Here is a 19,397-nt window from a genome sequence, read left to right as displayed (position 1 = left end):
CTAGTTATGGGCTTACGAAATTTAGCCATTTATAGCGGGTTCGAAATTTTCACTGTTTTACTTTCTCCGCTCTCTCTCCCAAGCCAATCGATTTTCTTAAAGTCTTGGTATGCAACCCTGTTAGTTTTTGCAATACCTTTCGATTGGTGTATCACTCATTATGATCGAACCATCACAGCAGATTTTCATTTCTTCCTGTATATGGGCGGTTCTTTTACAAACCGAACACCTTTTATTGGGTCACATTTTTGATTTGCCTGAAACTTTTTTTACACTTACTATTCGGAAAATAAGTAAACACGTGTATCAGGATTTGACCGAAAAAAAATTATATTTTTAGTTAGAATTTTTTTAAGTTTGCCAAAAATCGTCAAATTTTAAAAAGTACCCTCTCATTGAAAATCTGTATCTCCGGTTATATGAATCCGATTGACTTCATGTCTTTTGCATAAATTCCTCTAAAGCCTCTTCTTTCAAAATAAAAAGTTTAAAAACAAAAAAGTTTTTAATTTCCTAAAAATAAAAACAAATTAAGATTTAAAAAAATTTTTTAACCATTGCCACCACAAAAAAAATAATTTTTTTTTATTTACTCGTAGAGTAAAAGGGTATATTGTATTCGTGCAAAAGTATGTAACAGCAAGAAGGAAGCGTTTCCGACCACATAAAGTATATATATTCTTGATGAGGATCACTAGCCGAGTCGATCTAGCCATGTCCGACTGTCTGTCCGTCCGTATAAACGCTGAGATCTTGGAAACTACAAAAGCTAGAAGGATGAGATTTTCCACACATATTCTTGGGCTTCCTACGCAGCGCAAGTTTATTTCAAGTAAGTGCCACGCCCCCTCTAACACCCACAATCGCCCAATAACGATTTTAAAATGTGACCTGCGCCCACATCTTTAAAGATTTCCGGAAGTATAAATGCAATTTTGATGTGTATATTTATACCTATCTAAACCTATACCTAACGCAATCAAAATTGTTTATATATCTATCTCCCTCGCACTCCCTTTAGTTAGTCGGGACACCAACCCGATTACAGCGTTCGCACTCCCTTTAGCTGAGTGACGGGTATTAGACAGTCGGGACACCAACCCGACTATAGCGTGCTCTCTTGTTTTTTTAAAATTTTCCCATTTCGTACTTTTTTCTAGTTTTCGAGATTGACTCGGTGAGTGATCATGACCACGAATATATAAATCGAAGCAGATTTTAAATTTGGCGGAAATTGTGGGGCGACAGTAATAACTGTTTTCTATAAAGCCTTACTAAAATATTCAGCTTGGCCCTCTGACAACGCAAGTCATGTAGCATTCTGGGAGGAGCGTCGCTGTCATTTTAATGGAAATTGACAACTATGCAATGGTTGGAGAAAGTCACGCAGTTAGCAACCAATCCTCCCCCGCTCCACCATCACCTCACGCAACTGCCTCTGTGTCCTCTATCTGCATTTGTGCAGCGCTTAGTGGGAATATCTCGGCACACTAAGGCTTACATATGTTAGTCGGCGTCTGTGTGTATGAGTATGCAAGTAATTCCGCGTGTGGCATGAGCACATCATTAACATTTAAGCACGTGAGTCGGAGCGTGCTTAGTCATATGCAGCTGCCACACACATACGATATACGGACATATATCCGTATGCCATATGCCATAAAGCGGGACTGATGCCTCGTCAAAATCATCAGCGCGGTGGATGCAAATCCCTTCATGCGAGAATTACAGAAATGTGTTGCAATGGGATAGGATGAAAATATTCGGTAAAATTTGTGTGAATTTTCCAATGGCTCTCGTCGATTTGCAGCTTAGTCCGATTGGACCTTTGAGGCGAACATAAATGATTTATTAACTTATTTCCAGTTTAATTTGTAGGTAAGCGATGCTGGCAAAGTGAGGTTTTTCGAAAAGGACCCAAAGAATGTCGGACGCACAGATTGGTTTTAATTGGAATCCAGAGGGGAATGCAGCACAATCAAAAATGCATGTAAATATTGCAGATGCGCCTGGCTGCAGTTCCGAAATGCCATCATCAAGCTGCGAATCATCGTCGCTATCATCGTTATCACCATCACAGGCAACAGCTCGCAGTCATTACCAACGTTGGGCAAGGGAGAAGAGAACGAACAGCTGACGCAATACGCCGCTGGCCGTGAATTTGTTTATGCGCGGAATTAATATGAAACTGTGGCGGAACAGATGTCTCCTGGCCAGTGGAATGCCAGAAAGGGATCCAAAAACAAAAATATGCCAGCCCTTGGTTTCGATGTTGTTCTGGCTCTTCTTTTTGAACGGATTAGGGTATAAACCGTTTAGGGTTCACTTCAAAAGCGTCACGCCCACATAAACCCAATTGATTAGCATTGATTTGAAGTTAATGAGGACTCAATTTAGTCGTTGTTGTCTGGCTTTCGCTTACAGCCCTCGTTTACAGCCCACCTTCACCTACCCCCTACCCTACCACCCAACTTCGCCAACTCAATGGGATTCCAAACGCGTGCCACAAAGTATGCAGCGCTTTCCTGCCCACTCCAGGACGCTTTGCGGCCGCACAGCAAATTAATTAAAAATACTAAGGCGAGTCCCAGTCTGACCACCCCACGCTCCTCAATCGGAACGGCGGCTACAACAAAGCAGGAAATTCTATTTCAATTAGTGGCAAAAATTGCAAAAAGCTGTGCAAACAAAAGATTTTCCCCAGCAACAGCAGAAGCGATAGAAACAGCAAACAAAGGGCAAGTAAAATTGGACGTGAAAAACAAAGAGACCCACCCTCCTACACGGAAAATAATAAGATTGGAGATTAAAAACAATATGTTCTGGCTCAATGTGATGTTATAAAAGATTTTGTTTTATGTTTTTGATTTCTCAGCGCTAATCGGGATCCACCAAGCATTTAATCCCCAATTCGAAACTTATGAATCACAAACTGCAGTTTATTGTGCGACCTTCGATCCTTTCCGTGGACGTTTTTTTCTGTGCTGATTCCTCAATTCCGGCCGTAAAGCCGCAATGAATGTAAGTCAATGTATGTACTCACCTGGAACCGATGACTTTCTTTGACGGCTCAGTCTCCTCGTTCCGGACATTGGACGTTGCCGGGGCCAGGGGATGCCTAGAACTAGACTCCTCCTCCCCTTCCGGAGGAGGTGAGTCATAGACAAACGCCGGTTGCAGGGGCTGGTTGGCGGACTGGCTCCGTTGGCTGGATGTCGTCGAGGTGGTCACATAGGTGACCAGCGGCTGCTGCTGCTGGCTGTTCGGATAGGCCAGGATGCCGGAGGTGGCCAAGGTTAGCCAGGCCCAGAGCCAGAGCACTGGGGCTGTGCGCGGCAGACGCATTGTGGAGTCGTGAAGTGCTCGCGTGAAGTGGGCGTTTGTTTTCGCTTCAGCCGTGGACTAATCCTAAAATTTTTTTCCTCTCACTTTTGCTGACGGCAGGTCAGGACCTTTGGCTCACTGAATCCGATTGGTGCTTAGTGTCGAAGGAGGCTGCATAAACATCAAGTGAAAGCTGCGAAGCGGAATAAAAAATTAATTAATGCAATGTTAATGAAGGCGAGCGAAAAGAATGCCGTGGAACAATTTGCATAATGCGGGGGCCTTTAAGAAACTTGCGCAAGTTTAAGCGGCGCTTCAGGACGTGCATTGTGGCAGGCGGCGTGCTCTTAGGCCCTGTCATAATCAGGCGTCCTGGCAGCAGGCAAATTGCCAAGCACCTGAAACCTGGCACGCTAATGCGCCTGTAATTATGCTAATAATAACGTGCAGCCACATGAGGCGAGTGGGTATGGGGAAGTAATGCCATTGGAGTCGGCGTCTTTGCAGTAAAGCATGCTTTCAGTGCCTTGGCCTAAGTGCCAGGCAATTTGGTCTTAAGCATGGGATATGCAATACACCCATCCCCATCTCCATCCCAAAACCCCCCCCAAGAATGGTCGTATGCATTACGGAGTGCATATACTACCTGATGGATATTAGAGATTCGTAATAACTTAGAGCGGCATTCGAAGTGGCCTACGTGACTGTGGATTGAGCCAGGAAGGCCTGGCCATATCTGCAGCCAGTTATCGGGAAAAATGATTTTTATTTTTAGCTAAGCTTTCTGTTTGGTTTCCTCTTACGCTCCCGTTGTCTGTTGTCTGTCACTTACTATCAGCGTCAGAAATCTGTGCAAATACTTTGCAACCGTTTTGACAGTTTCCCTGTTTTGCGTTGTGGCGCTAAGCCCTTTCTGCGCGTGTGTGTGTGATAACACAAATGAATTGTCAATGGCGCGACACGAGGAAAACAGCAAACAGGCAATATGTTAATAAGCACAATGGCCAACAGCAGCGGCAAAGCCGAAGAATGCGCTGACAACTTAAAGCCGACGCTGTCAAAATGTTAGCTAACAGAATCGGATCCAGCCACCCTCTCCTGCACCCTCTTCTGCACACTCACACCCCTCCGTGTGCCTTGTCCTTGTGACCCCGGCAAGTTTTGCCACATCACGTACGAACATCGATGAAACCAGTCCATACACCCACATACGGCAGATAGCTAAACGATGCCCGCTCAATGTGAAAAAAATCGGGCATAAATACCAAGGCCTGGCCATAAAAATATGCTCGCCGACTGGCTGCTGACGGCACTGGCACTTTCGGTCCGATTTTTGATTTTCTCCGTTCGTTTTATGGGCCCAGAACAACGAGAGGAATACAGCCAAATTAACATAAATTGGGCGTAAAATATTTCAGCATAATGTAGGCTCCGCATCGGACTCGTCACGGCCATAAGTTGGCAATTGATTTGTAACGGTAAATTACGATTGTCAGCGGGCAAGGATGTTGGGGGTGGATGGACGGTGCCGAAACGAACTGACATTGAAATGTAAATGAAATGCCAGGCCCGAGGAGTGGCTTACCCTTTGGGAGGACCCCCGGTAAGTTAACTGAGGTGAGGTGCCAGGACAGATTGGTCGGACTGCCATTGTCTGGGTCGACAATGATGCCAACTGACATGACAAGTGGACGACAAACAGACAAACACAAAGGAGCGCCGCACACAAGCATTAAAAGCTTATTCAGGATCCAATCCAGCTTCAGTTTCAGTCTCAGGTTCGACCAAGATTGAACTTGACAGCTGTAGAGACAAGCAAACGAATCGAAACGAAAAGAAATGAGACCGCACACTAGCTGGGCGTTTGTTTAAACAAATCACTCGGGCATTTCCCCATCCTGGGGGCGGGGGAACAAAGGCTGCCGAAAAGCGAAACACATGCAAATAGTGTGTGGAAAGGAGGCTGGCAATAAATCAAACGACAAAAGGTGTATTTAGGCAAAGCGACATTTTGGGGCATGCGGCTGGCAGTCCTCGCTAAGGACGTGGTCCTGCCTCGTAGGGCTGAAGGGCTGTGGCTCTCCAAGGACATGCCAAATGGGAAATATATTTTTAGAAAAATGTCTATCGGGTGCCAGACTTCAGTGGCATATGTTGACCTAAGAAATTCTCGAAATCGTTTAGACCAATTCAAATATTTTTGTTTTTTTTTTTAAATTTATATTTGCTTATAATTAGATGAAACAGTTACAGATACGAGGTAATTACAAAAACCGAACTCTATTAAGGATTATGTAAACACGATTTAAATTACATATTTTTCTCCAGGTCATTAATTCTTGGGGGCTAGGCCCGAATGCTCAGTGCAAACACGATTCTTGGGCCTGGAGCAGGGGAACTTAAGTCTATTGAATTAGCCCAGTTGCGTGTGACCAAAATACCCGTAGAAATTGGTTTTAAGGCTTCAGAATCAACAACAAACAAAGAAGAGAAATGGCCAGCAAATGAGACACTCACCCGAATACAACATCTGAGTGAGTGGGTGAGCTGTAAAAAGTTAAGAAGAGTTTGCAACGTCCACAGCGACCATCGAAAATGTGTCACGTCCCGTGGGTTTGTGGAAAATTAAGATTTTCAGCCAAAGCGAAACTTGTTTCGGTTTGTTCTTTGCTTGTTAGCCATTGATTTCTTATTGGATTTGCTGTCCTGCCCACCCAGCAGGACTCTGGAGCAATCAGTTATCGCTCGCGGCGAGGAAATTAAAGCAAATCGCATTACAGCTTCCAGTTTTGGTCAAGGTCGCATTCGTCTCGAAATTTTATAAGTCGGGACTGCCTGGCGGAACACTGCCACGGTCTCCACGACTCCTGGCTCGGTGTATGAGCTATCTGTTGAGCCTGATTTCGGTTTCATTGGTTTTTCCTCTCCAGGAAGCACCGCCAAGTGTTGGCCGACATTTACACGCTGCTTCCGACGGGCAGAGCTTGGCTTTTGTCTTTGGCAAGCCGGCTGCCTGCAGCCCTCCGCCTCGGGCTTCAGCCCTTCAGGACCCTCCAGAGCTCGCACTTTCGCACTTTTGCGCTCTCGCGGGGGCCCGCTGTGGATTGCTGTGTGCTACACTAACAGAACTTTATCGCTCTGTTTCCGTTTCCGTTACGTTTCGACTCACCGAGTACCCGAGCGTAGCCTCCCGACGCTCATAAGATGTAATTTCAGCCACTGACCCTGCCGCTCGCCCAGCTTGAAAACTTTCCTTTTTGTGCGCAGAACATTTGATTTTATTTATTTATTTCGATTTGCGCTTTTCTTTCGTGGCGCACACACCAAACACCCGCACACGCTGGCCTGTTGTTCTTGCGCCGTAGTCGACAAAACAATTTCCTTCCTCCCGGCGCACAGTGGGCCGAAAAAGTGTAGTGCCTTGATTTTCCCGAATACCTTCTTGCATTTCTAGGAGGGGAAAGCCCTTTAATAGGGTAGTTTTACAAGTTACGGATATCGCTTCTATATCATTCTATATCACTCTGAGGAAAATATAACAGAAAGAACGCTAGTAACCTACAAGTTTTTCTTGTTAACTAATTGGCTGAACACATGGCCCACTGTGCGCATATTGGCGCAGCCATTTCTGCTGCCTTTTCCGGCTGTACTGCCACTGGCAGTTGAGCGCCTTTGGCCGGCTAATGTGCATTTTATTTTCCGCTCCCACTGCCACCGGAGCTCAGTCGATTCATTGGCCATTTACTAGCTGGCAGTGCCACTTCCGCACGGGTTCGACTCCGGCATGTGCATGACATATATTGTTTTGGAAAAGATTTCGCACGCCGCAGGAGCTCGATATAATGTTCGGCATTCCATTCCCATCACGTGCATATCTCGCTATGCCAATCTTCATTTGGCTATAAAACTTTTCAGCTGCCATCCCCCTTATCTTGCTGTCTATTCTTCGCCCGGACTGTTATTGTTTGGGGCGGATCGAATTTTGAGAGGACGTAGGTGGACTGTATATTTATGCCTGGCAGACCCCACACAATGGCCAAGGTGGATCTGTGTCAGGTCTGCCACTGACACCGCACTTCACCATAAATAAATCCGGGACGAGAAGCGCCGGGACGAGAAGCTCCTTTTGGCTTTATAGTTTCTCAAGTTTCTGCGGCTCAACACCAAACGCCTTGTCTCGCATTATTCCACTACGCACGTGGCGCTCATCGAGCTTCGGATCTTCCCTCCATTGTCATCGCCGAGCTTCTGTCCATTGAATGCTGAATGCTCTGCCCCGATTCGATCCCAGTCCGGACACGTTCAGTGGCAACTGACGGGGTGTCCGGTTGACCAGTTGTCCGGTTGCTTTCCCTCGCTCTGCAGCTGCCGTGCAGCTGGGGCAAGTTCCAAAGTTATGGGGCCGCGGCGTGAGCGGGATTAGGACTCGTGGCGTGGTCCATGGCCCGACTGCCGCCGTTTAATATATAACGCTCTGGGATTAATTAGCAGGAAGTTGGCAAGCCTTCGCGCGACGGATACGTGATTTGTAAATGCAACCTGCAACACCAGTGCCGGCGGCGACGCAACTTTTCAGCCCCGCATTAAGCGGCAGGCGAGCCTCTGATTGCCGCAATTTATCAAATGGCGCGTGCTCGCCGCGCATTGCATTTGCATTTGTCTTGGCCTTAGGTCCCAGGCCACAGGTCACAGGGCACTTCTGCTAACGACAACCGGGCCTATCAACATTTTAATTAATTACGTTGAAGCCACGCCATAATCAGAAACCGTAGGCGCGTCGCAGAGCTTTAAAGTGCTAATGAATCGCTTTAAATTAAGTAAAACTGCAAACAGTGGTGATGGAGCTTTGCTCCTTGCACCGCTCGCGGTCGCATATTTATCCGGATTCCGGATTCGAATTGATAAAGGCTTAAATGAGAGCGTCGACAGAGGCCGCAAACAAACGACAGGGGAATCAACAGCAGGCCGTGCTTAATCCATTATGCAATCGCCTGCCATTATCACATTTGTAATATATTTATTGTAGCGCACTTACACCGCCATGCTCGACATTCGCAGGCCATGAACTATAATTAATGCTTTAAAGCTTGCCCTTAAGTTGGGCCCGCTGTCATAATTATTCTCCCTTTAACATCGCCCGTATGAGACCGTTCTGTTGAGTGCCTGGAAATTCGGTTACTAACCAGCGTGTCCTTTATGGCCCCACGCCTTTGTATTCCAACCCTTTGCTCCCGACTCGGCCACTCCGTCCCGGGCTGTGACATATGGAAATGCCAGGGTCCGAGAATCCCAAAAAGGAAAGCGAACCTCTCGCAAACACTTTGATTTCGCCCAAATTTTGCACAACAGCAAATTTTTCAATTTATAATCAAAACAAGTGAGGAGGAGCTGGAGCAGAATGGAGCCGAGATATCCTCGACCCTACCGTCTGGTTGCGGCTGATTAGTATGAGCATGAACCCCAAGAGGGGTGCGCTTACCTCCCCACAACCTTGGCACATTCAATCATCAGGCATTCAAGCATTCAAGCATTCATTCATTCCTGGACTTTATAGTCAACAAACTGTAAAAAAGGGACCTTGAAAGGTGCACAAAATCCTTTTACTCCTTTGCTACGCACAAAAAGACGTCGTATCCTTTCATGCCCAACTGCGTTTCTTTTGGTCAGTGTTGGTGGCCACCATCGCACTCTACTTCATTCATGCCCGGGTGTGTGTGAATGGACTAAGCTCCCATGAGTTAGTGTGGGTCGAGGGTACCCCTTTATGGTTATCCTAACTCTCGGCCATCGCTTTTTTTCCCGCCCGCTGCGTCATTCTCTGAATGATGATGGAACACATGCGGCACCCTCATGTTCGCCATATCCGTGTCCTTTTGAGTTATGACTTGCACAATCACTCGCCCTGTTTTATCAGCCTGCCGTAATTGCCGGGCTTTCCAGCCCGACTTGGCTGTTAGTGGGACGGCCTAGGACTGATTAGTGCCCGCAGTGAGTCAGCTATTTCCAGTGCATTAGTCATGTTAATTAACCCAAGGCAGAGGGCTTTTCATAATCTAGTTGCCTGAATTACATTATGCTGCGCCCAAGCCCAGGCCCAAGATGAGTTAAATCTATTATTTAATTGCATTTTAAATTCACCAGCGACCACGGCAAAGGCAGAATCCTTCCGTTGAGAGTGTACTTTCAGCTTGCCCAGTGGCCCTGGGGCCCAGGGGCTGTCAGTCGGGCAGAGGGGTCATCAGGACCTAGGCAGGATATGTACAGGAGGCGAGAGCCGTGGGTAGGTGTGGACCATCCGGACTGGAAACAAATCCAATGAAAAGGACCTTCAGGCCAAAGACGCTAACTACGGGCATATAAACATGCGAGCATTTTTCATGCGAGTCTGCTCGGACCAAGTCGGACCTGGGGTCTGGATGTGGGTCCTGGCAACAGCAGTGGAACGCGTGGGCCCCAGATAAGATTCTATTTGCAGTCGCAACTACTGCTGCCACAGTCGCAGTCGGAGACAGGAAAGCCGGGCTGATGCCCACGGGAACTTTTTCGTCTCACTTTACGTTGGCACACATTCGGGGTGTGGTGGCAAAAGCGAGCGGGCTACGAACACCACCAAATGTGTGGACAGTTATGAAGATTTGTGATATCGCCATGTGCAGGGTTCAGAGCAAGAGCGATATCAGGCGTGATAAGTTGGCCTGGCTCAGGAGATACCCCTTGTAGCGCAGCATCTATTTTATGTGAATTTTATTCAAGCCTTACACAGAATGCTGGATTTGAGAAAATCAGGAAGTGTTTTCCGTACAATTCGAACTCTATGAACAAATATTCGAATGAAGTAATAAAACGCTTAATACTGCTTCCGATTCGAAGCCTGTACCTTTTAGTATATAATTCTAGGGATTCCTCGCCCTCGATGTGCCTCGGCATGCGACTACTTGGTATGCCCAGCGAGAGGCAGTCGTTTTCGAATAGCCAGCCCAGCATTGAAGGGATTTGGCAATGGGGCCACCGTCTTTAATAGATTGGGCCCTTAAAGTATCCTTTCGGTCCCGCAGCAGACCTCCGATGGCCTCGCCTTTCAGCCGAGCGCCGTGCTTCAAAGCACATAATTTAGTGCCTGCAGTTGAGGTTCAGTTTCGCCAAAGCAGCTTTACCTATTTTGCATAATTTCCGTTATTCCCTGCGTCGCCGTGCCACAATGACAACGTCAACAGCAGCAGGAGCCGCAGGAGCGGCCTCAGCTGCGCCTCCCATCGGAGGGCTGCGGTGCATCCTGGCCGCTCCGTGCATCCTTTTGGACATTAGCCCGCTGTTTAACATTTTATGTGCTGGCCGGAGCCGCAGGTGCAGGACGGGGCTCGTCAAGTTCGGGTTTGTTTACCCTTCTTGAGATGCTGACGGCTGACGGCTGACTGCTGTTGACACAGCTAAACGCTGGCCCATTTATTATGCGAATTTATTGTGACACAGACGGGTAGTTGCCGAAACCTGCTTTCTGACCGCACAGGGCTTAAATATTTTCGCCCGAAATCTCTGGCTAACTCAATTAGGGCGCTATCGCAGGTCCTCCTGCGAGAGTGTGTGCATATCTTTGTGGGCTCAGGTGTGTACAAGTTTATGAACTTTGCTGCAGCAAGTGCACACTCACACTCGCACGGACGGGCTGCTGTTAGGCAAACACGCAACGCATTTTCGCACTCACGCAAATTACCAAATAAGCGACGTGCGAATTTGCGTATGTGCGAATCCGTGTGCGTGATGCTGTGGGTGTAGTGTGGTGTGGTGTGGTGTGGCTGTGGGTGTGGATGGCTGTCCGCCAGTAGCGTTCAAAGTTTACCTTTGGTTTTTCGTGCAAATTTGATTTGGTTGCCGCTGTCTGTGCCAAGGAACTTTAACTTGCATTTCGGGGCCCAGCGCTCGTGATTTTCGGGGCTTCGTAGAGCCCTGTGCGTGTGCATCAGGGCGGCCCAAAACAGGGTGAAGTTAGAAACGCTTGCTCGAAAAGTTGAATACATAAGTTCTAAAACCAAAAGTATAACAATCCAAGTCTTCAGAGTGTCCAAATGGCTATGCCAATTACACTATAGGTTATTATACAGATATTTCTCTTCTAACCACGATATATTCTTTCAATGACAAGGGTGTATTTCGGCGATAGTCCCTAAAACCAATGCGCAAATGAGAGTAGGGCCTTTTCGTTTTCACTGAAACTCGGACCGCCCTGGTGTGCATGTGGCTGCGTTTGCGGGCAGGTACATAGTTAATTTGCACAACAATGCGCCGCTCCTGGGGATTGCTGCATGTAGCTGCGCATCTTTGGCGTTAAGTGGCGCAAAGAGGTGGTGCGGGACCTGGGACCGCTAACAGCTACTAAAAACTCAATTATCAACCCCTCGCCCGCCCTCGTGCATCAGCGACCCTTCAGCCTGATTCGGGCCCAAACTTAAAGCACTTTAGACTTGCCAGCGATTTGAGATGGTTAACTTCCAGAAGACTCTTTCAGTCGAACTGGCAGCGATTCTAATTTAAGTCTGCTTAGTGGAAGCTGATTAGGAAATTTTAATATTTATGTGCTCCCCGAAGTCCCAGCATGTGCCATAAATTTGGGGCAACGTCAACAAACAGCTGCAGCTGTTCAGCTCCGCGGCTCCACATTAGAAAAGTATCTGTGTGTATATTTACATATTCCTATATATCAGAGCACAGCTTCGAGGCTACAAGTGCAACCCCCCGATTTTCGTCGGAATAGACAAACTTTCGACGGAGTTAAACGCGCCGCAGGCCGAACTGCAATTTCATTTCTCATTCATATGCGAAACTTTGGCGCATGCTTAACTCGCATTCAAACAAAGGCGCTTTAAATCGCCATTAAAACTCGCTCACATCCAGGAGCGGAGCTGAGCTCGGCTGACCCACATGGCGCCTGCCACGCCCACTCCCATGTACATCACATCCAGGATGCGGAATTCGGGGGCGGGGGCGGAGGGAGTGGTCCATAAGTTGCCGCAGGAAAAGCAGAGAGCAGAGAGCAATATTTTGGCAACATTTTGTGTGCGCGCATTAATTTATGCAAATAGTTGGAAAATATTAATGGCGGCCAGCAGCTGCTAAGGTTACTACACGGGATACTATAAAGGAGGCGGGGCAAGACGGGCTGGAAGGCAGTAAATTGAACATTTAGCGGGGGTCAGGAAGCAACAGTTTGGACGGCGCCATTTGAATTAAACATTTATGCCTTTAAAAACTTGGACAATTTCCGTTACATTATGGGGCATAACGGCCAATAGGCCACAGCCACACACAGCAACTTGGCCGAAACTAAAGGCAGTCGACATGGCCAGCGCCCGAAAGCGTGCTGCACACTCGAAAATATGTAGGCAAAATGGCGCTCACAAGAAATAAACTTATGGCGCACTTCCGCAACAGTCAAACATTTTATTTCATTTTATTTTATTTGTATTCCCTTCGCCCTCTGCATCAATCTCCCGCCCTCTGCCCACCCCTTCCTGTGTCTGTGTCTGTTGCTGTTTGTGTGTTTGTGTGCTTGTACGCTTACCATCAAATATGGTCAAAGAGCAGTTCGAGAATTAAAACGAAACAAAACGGAAATGCTACAGAAATCAACCAACTGGCATAAACTTTGCGACCCGCTTTCCACCCAGAGTTCCACTCACTTTCAGCTTTTGTTATTTCTGGCCGGCTGGCCGCCTGGCCGACCAAATCAAGTAAAAAATGTTTGTTCTGCTGTATTTGGCTGTGGAAATGGTCATTTCCCGTGCCCAATAAAAGGGCCACGGGGCTCCCAGAACCAGTGGGTTTTCGATTTCGGGGTAGGTTTCGGATTCGGTTTCGGAGTGACGTGCTCAGTGCTCCCCCACAACGAGGCCAGCACTAATAGCTTCATTAGCTCGGATGCGCGGTAAATACTCGACTTTTGTTCTCTAACCAATTCCGGGCGGCTTTTGTTCTCTATTAAACCCACATATTGTCCAAGCAGCGCACTCCATCGATTGGCTTCAATATTTTCAATCCGCAGCAGGAAACTTTTCGGCGGAAGAACTCACCGCAAACGGCGAGAGTCCGTCGAAATGTTGAATTAGTTTTCCGAAAAATCCAACAAATTTCAGCGAAATATGCGGAAATCTATTTACTTTTATTACTCCACAGAACTTTTAGCGACTGGTTGATGGACGAGCATTCTTTGATGTGCTGCAAAAAATGCAATATAGCCTGATAAAATGGGTGGGATATATTTTAGATGATGTCTGCGAGCCTTTGGTCTATCAGATTATTAAAAGCCAATGGTGCTTTTGACCTAGATAAATTTAAGTTTTGAAATGCTTTAAGTGCGATCTAATAGCTTCAACCTAAGGCAATTTAAGCGTTTATTTATTTGCCTCTCCCTGTGCATTTTAGAGTCCCTTTGTTTTTCCGGGCGAATGAAGGAGCATTGCTGGCTCGTCCTGCCCGATATTGTATTTAAAAACCCCTTTGCAAATTCCGGGCGGCTCAATCGCATTGATGGCCAACGACTGGCGGCATTTATATACCAACAAGCACTGGACAGTACGGAGTGCAGGGTGGTCGGTGGGAATGGAAGGAATATGCAGAGCTCTGGCGGCCCCAAATTCTGTTTATTTTGGCTGTCGCACATCAAAGTATCTGAAAAATGACATGTGCTCGTCGACCCCTGCCCTCCACTTCGGCCTTAGCGGCTTAAAAGCTCAATGAGCGAAATTGTTTGATTTTCCCTAACATTTCATTTGGCAGCTCGCCCCGATGATTGTTGCTGCTGCTTTATCGACGCTATTTGTTTGGACGTGTGCTTGTGTGTACTATACCTCGTGTATTTGCATTTGATGTGAGTGTAAGCTGGCAGCCCGCTGTTTTTGTCGCTGACATTCGAAATAATTTGGTTGGCAAAGTTTGGGGTCGTTGCTTTTTAATAAAATACTCAAACTTTTGGCAACTAGAATTAGCAATAAAATTGACTTTTCGAATGCCAAACCTGCATATTGGCTGTCTCATGGATGTCGGTTTCCGTCTCAGTCGCACTTACTGCTCTTTATTCAATTGCAGCGGAGTTTTGATAGTGAAAACAAGGCCAACATATTAAAAGCCCCAATAGGGGCTCACACAATTTCCCCACACTATTACAACGTTTCTCCGGGGCGATATCCATTTTTGAAATATAAAAGCAACAAAGGCTGTAAATAATATACGATAAGGAAAGCAATAAATAAAACATACAAAGGCTAAGGCAAAATGTCTCTTGTGACCAATCGATTTAAATTTTAATAGTTGGAATATCGAAAAACAAATTCATTTCTAAGGCAGGAATATTTAGCTTTGTGGATATTTTCTGGGACTTGGACCCCTAAAGGGTAGGGGTTGTACAAATACTTAGCCTATACAAAGCAAATATGCATATGGGCGGTTCTTTTACAAACCGAACACCTTTTATTGGCTCACATTTTTGATTTGCATGAAACATTTTTTACACGTACTATTCGGAAAATAAGTAAACACGTGTATCAGGATTTGACCGAAAAAAAATTATTTTTTTAGTTAGAATTTTTTTAAGTGTGCCAAAAATTGTCAAATTTGAAAAAGTACCCTCTCATTGAAAATCTGTATCTCCGGTTATATGAATCCCATTGACTTCATGTCTTTTGCATTATTTCCTCTAAAACCTCTCCTTTCAAAATAAAATTTCTTAAAAAAGTTCATTAACAATTGTTAAAGGACTAGTAAACAATGAGAAAACATGAATTCCATAAGGATCCGATAAGAGTGAGAGAGTTAATCTACATGCTGCGACGTTTTTTCATAGAAAAAAGCCGAGGCCATGCTAAAACAAATTCGATATTTTAAAAACTAAAAGTGGCTCCAACTTTTTACAAAAACCGATTGTAACTAACAATATGGCGCAAGTATTAAAATAAAAAAAAAAAATTTTTTTTGTGGGGGCAATGGTTAAAAAATTTTTTTAAATCTTAATTTGTTTTTATTTTTAAGAAATTAAAAACATTTATTTTTAAGAAATTTTATTTTGAAAGGAGAGGTTTTAGAGGAATTAATGCAAAAGACATGAAGTCAATTGAATTCATATAACCGGAGATACAGATTTTCAATGAGAGGGTAATTTTTTTAAATTTGACAATTTTTGGCACACTTAGGGCCGGTTTCTCGAGTCCCTGTCAAAGTCCCTGATAGCTATCTGTTCGAAAAACTTAAATACCAGATAAACTGTTCGTAAAAGCAAATCCGCTTTCTCGACTGCTTTAATTTATCTGAACGAGAAACAATTACAGAGTGCTGATAACGCACAGAATTGTGCTGTGAAGGGAAAAAAATGGCGTGCTTCGATTATTTCAAACAGCTGATGAAATAATTCAAAGGAAAAGTCAGCTGTGATTTCGTTTCTTATTCTTAGTTGGCTTTGGGAAATCAGCTGTCATTCTATCGAGTCGAAAACGCCTAACAGGGGCTCCGAGTCCCTGTCAAAGTTAGCTCTCACATTGTTGCTCGAGAAAGCCAAAATGCCTTAGCAGGGACTTTATCTGTTCGAGAAATGTTAGCCGGCACTTGAGAAACCGGCCCTTAAAAAAATTCTAACTAAAAAAATAATTTTTTTTCGGTCAAATCCTGATACACGTGTTTACTTATTTTCCGAATAGTACGTGTAAAAAAAGTTTCAGGCAAATCAAAAATGTGACATTTTTTTTTTTTGGCCAAATCTGTTCGGTTTGTAAAAGAACGGCCCATATGTGAACCCACGGTTTGCTCGGGAAGTTCATACTCATTTAAAGCAGAAGATAAAACCAAAAAAAACGATTTTAATTTGGTAACGGCCACAACTTGTTATTTTCTCCTAGCTCTTTAAGGCGCTTAAAAACTTGATTCCTTTCCAATTTTTGGTTTTCACATTTTAATTAAACACATTCGTTCGTGACAAAAATAACATGCGTTTTGATAATGAAATTATATGCAAACTGCTTAGACTAGTTAAAAATCTATCGTGTTAGGAAATGGTATCACGTTGACTTTTTAGTGTAAGATTTCGGGCTTAGTTAACCTTTGATTTCCAAAATTAAAGAGACCAAGTGGAGACAAGAATAAAACGTGATTGGAGAAAATGAACCTAATCTTCTAATTACTTTTAAACTTGTGGCGATTTTCTTTATTATTCAGCAAGCCTATAAACTGTACGTTGATATAAATTAAGTTATGATTTAGGTGAAAGAAATCTAGAGTCGGAAAGCTGGAGCTTTAGACCAAACATATTATAGAAACCGTAAAAACGGTATCACTGTGGACGGCAGTCCACGTAGTTACGAAGCCCACCAAGAGAGTCTCCGAAGGCGTCCACTATCTATACTCAATTTGTATACCCTTGCAGAGGGTATTATGATTTCAGTCAGAAGTTTGCAACGCAGTGAAGGAGACGTTTCCGACCCCATAAAGTATATATATTCTTGATCAGCATCACTAGACGAGTCGATCTAGCCATGTCCGTCTGTCCGTCTGTCCGTCTGTCCGTCCGTTTCTACGCAAACTAGTCTCTCAGTTTTAAAGCTATCGGGATGAAACTTTCGTAAAAGTCGTATTTCTATTGCAGGTAGTGTATATGTCGGAACCAAACGGATCGGACAACTATATCTTATAGCTCCCATAGGAAGGATCAAAAAAAAAAACGTAAAAAAATCTAGCTCCGGTGTTTTTTGAAATTTTACCTTCTACTCTTGGGAACATTTTTTTTTTATATATTTCTGAATTTCGTTTTTTTTGTTTTTTAAATCGGATCACTATATCATAAAGCTGCCATAGGAACGGTCGAAAAATTAAATGGAAATTTATGGGAAAACAAGAAAGGAAGCTAGCTTCGGCCAGCCGAAGCTTAAATACCCTTGCAGATCATTCCTATTAATTAACAAATCGCAAAAATGTTCAATTAATTTCATTAATCTCATTAATTTTCCGATCGTTCCTATGGCAGCTATATGATATAGTCGTCCGATTTTGATCAAATTAAAATTGAAATTCGGAAATATTTAAAAAGAGTCATATCCTAGAGTAGAAGATAATACAATAAAAACGAAAGAAGCTAGAATTTATTTCCTATTACTTTTCCATTAATTTTCCGATCGTTCCTATGGCAGCTATATGATATAGTAGTCCGATTTTTTAAATAATTTATTCGAAATTCAAAAATATTTAAAAAATAACATCCCCAAAAGTAGAAGGTAATATTTCAAAAAACACCGAAGCTAGAATTTTTTAAAGTTTTTTTTTCCGATTGTTCCTATGGGAGCTATAAGATATAGTTGTCCGATCCGGTCGGCTCCGACATATATACTACCTGCAATAGAAAGAAGACTTTTGCGAAAGTTTCGTCCCGATAGCTCAAAAACTGAGAGACTAGTTTGCGTAGAAACAGACAGACGGACAGACGGACAGACGGACGGACAGACGGACAGACGGACAGACGGACATGTCTAGATCGACTCGTCTTGTGATGCTGATCAAGAATATATATACTTTATGGGGTCGGAAACGTCTCCTTCACTGCGTTGCAAACTTCTGACTGAAATCATAATACCCTCTGCAAGGGTATAAAAATTTACATATAACTCTTATTCTCCAATTTTTATTATAAAAGTTGACAAATAACTCTTATTTGTTGATTTTTATAATAAAAATTGAAAATAAAGATTGAATTGAAATAACTCTTGAACTGAGGGGTGCATTGGTTTAAAATTTATATGTATGTAATCCACGATTAAATACCTTTCTGTTGATATGTCATATGTCCCCAGAATATTTTTATACCCTTGCAGAGGGTATTATGATTTCAGTCAGAAGTTTGCAACGCAGTGAAGGAGACGTTTGCGGCCCCATAAAGTATATATATTCTTGATCAGCATCACTAGACGAGTCGATCTAGCCATGTCCGTCTGTCCGTCCGTCTGTCCGTCCGTTTCTACGCAAACTAGTCTCTCAGTTTTTAAGCTATCGGGATAAAACTTTCCCAAAAGTTTTCTTTCTATTGCAGGTAGTATATATGTCGGAACCGACCGGATCGGACATTTATATCTTATAGCTCCCATAGGAACGATCGGAAAAAAAAAACGTTAAAAAATTCTAGCTTCGGTGTTTTTTCAAGTATTACCTTCTACTCCTGGGAATATTATTTTTTATATATTTCTGAATTTCGAATTAAATATTTTAAAAATCGGATCACTATATCATATAGCTGCCATAGGAACGGTCGACTATTTTTAAATATTTCCGAATTTCGATTTTAATTTTAAAAAGATCGAACTACTATATCATACAGCTGCCATAGAAGCGATCGAAAAATTAATGTAAAATAATAGGAATTTTAACATTTTTGAGATTTGTAAATTAATAGGAATAATCTGCAAGGGTATATAAGCTTCGGCTTGCTGAAGCTAGCTTCCTTTCTTGTTTTCAATAGGTATTGATAAACACAATAAAACTGAATTTTTACTTTTTGAGGGATTGTGGGCGTTAGAGGGGGCGTGACACCTTCTTGAAACAAACTTGCGCTGCGCAGGAACTCCAAATACCAATCCTCTAGCTTTTATAGTTTCCGAGATCTCAGCGTTCATACGGACGGACAGTCGGACATGACTATATCGACTCGGCTAGTGACCCTGATCAAGAATATATATAGGGGAGAGTGGGGTAATTTCGTCACTGGGGCAATTTCGTTACCTGCAATATCTCGGAATCCATAAGTCGTAAAAATATATAACTTTTTTGTTTTAGTCCTTCAAGACGGCATGACACAACCATTGCATTTTTTTTGCACAGAAGGCCAAGATAATTAAGCTAAAATATTAATTGTGTTTTGATAGTTCAAAACAGGGACTGCAAATAAGTGCTCTGAGTTTAAAAAAATTGATAGTCAAAATAGCGTCCAAAAAATAAGGGAAAAAAACCACTTACTTAGTATGGTTCGGCAAATGGGAAAACGTGATAAACCTTTTTTTTCAATTTTTATTTTATAAATTAAAAATAAGTCTTATTTTTCAATTTTTAAATTA

At 43.7% G+C, this 19,397-nt stretch overlaps 1 protein-coding gene across 1 annotated transcript in view; it reads right to left on the bottom strand.

The window, feature by feature from the left end:
- The window catches only part of LOC108054619 (uncharacterized), a 38,777-nt gene that overhangs the window by 9,088 nt on the left and 10,292 nt on the right, over window positions 1–19,397 (bottom strand). Inside the window, exon 2 of the mRNA XM_017137660.3 lies at window positions 3,044–3,517. Within this exon, the coding sequence (XP_016993149.2) occupies window positions 3,044–3,345 (302 nt within the window). The 5' untranslated portion in view covers window positions 3,346–3,517. The remainder of the gene's footprint in view (window positions 1–3,043; window positions 3,518–19,397) is intronic.

The sequence above is a fragment of the Drosophila takahashii genome, chromosome 2R (assembly GCF_030179915.1).
Source record: "Drosophila takahashii strain IR98-3 E-12201 chromosome 2R, DtakHiC1v2, whole genome shotgun sequence".
NCBI classification, from domain to species: domain Eukaryota; kingdom Metazoa; phylum Arthropoda; class Insecta; order Diptera; family Drosophilidae; genus Drosophila; species Drosophila takahashii.
This window is presented reverse-complemented; position numbering and strand designations above follow the sequence as displayed.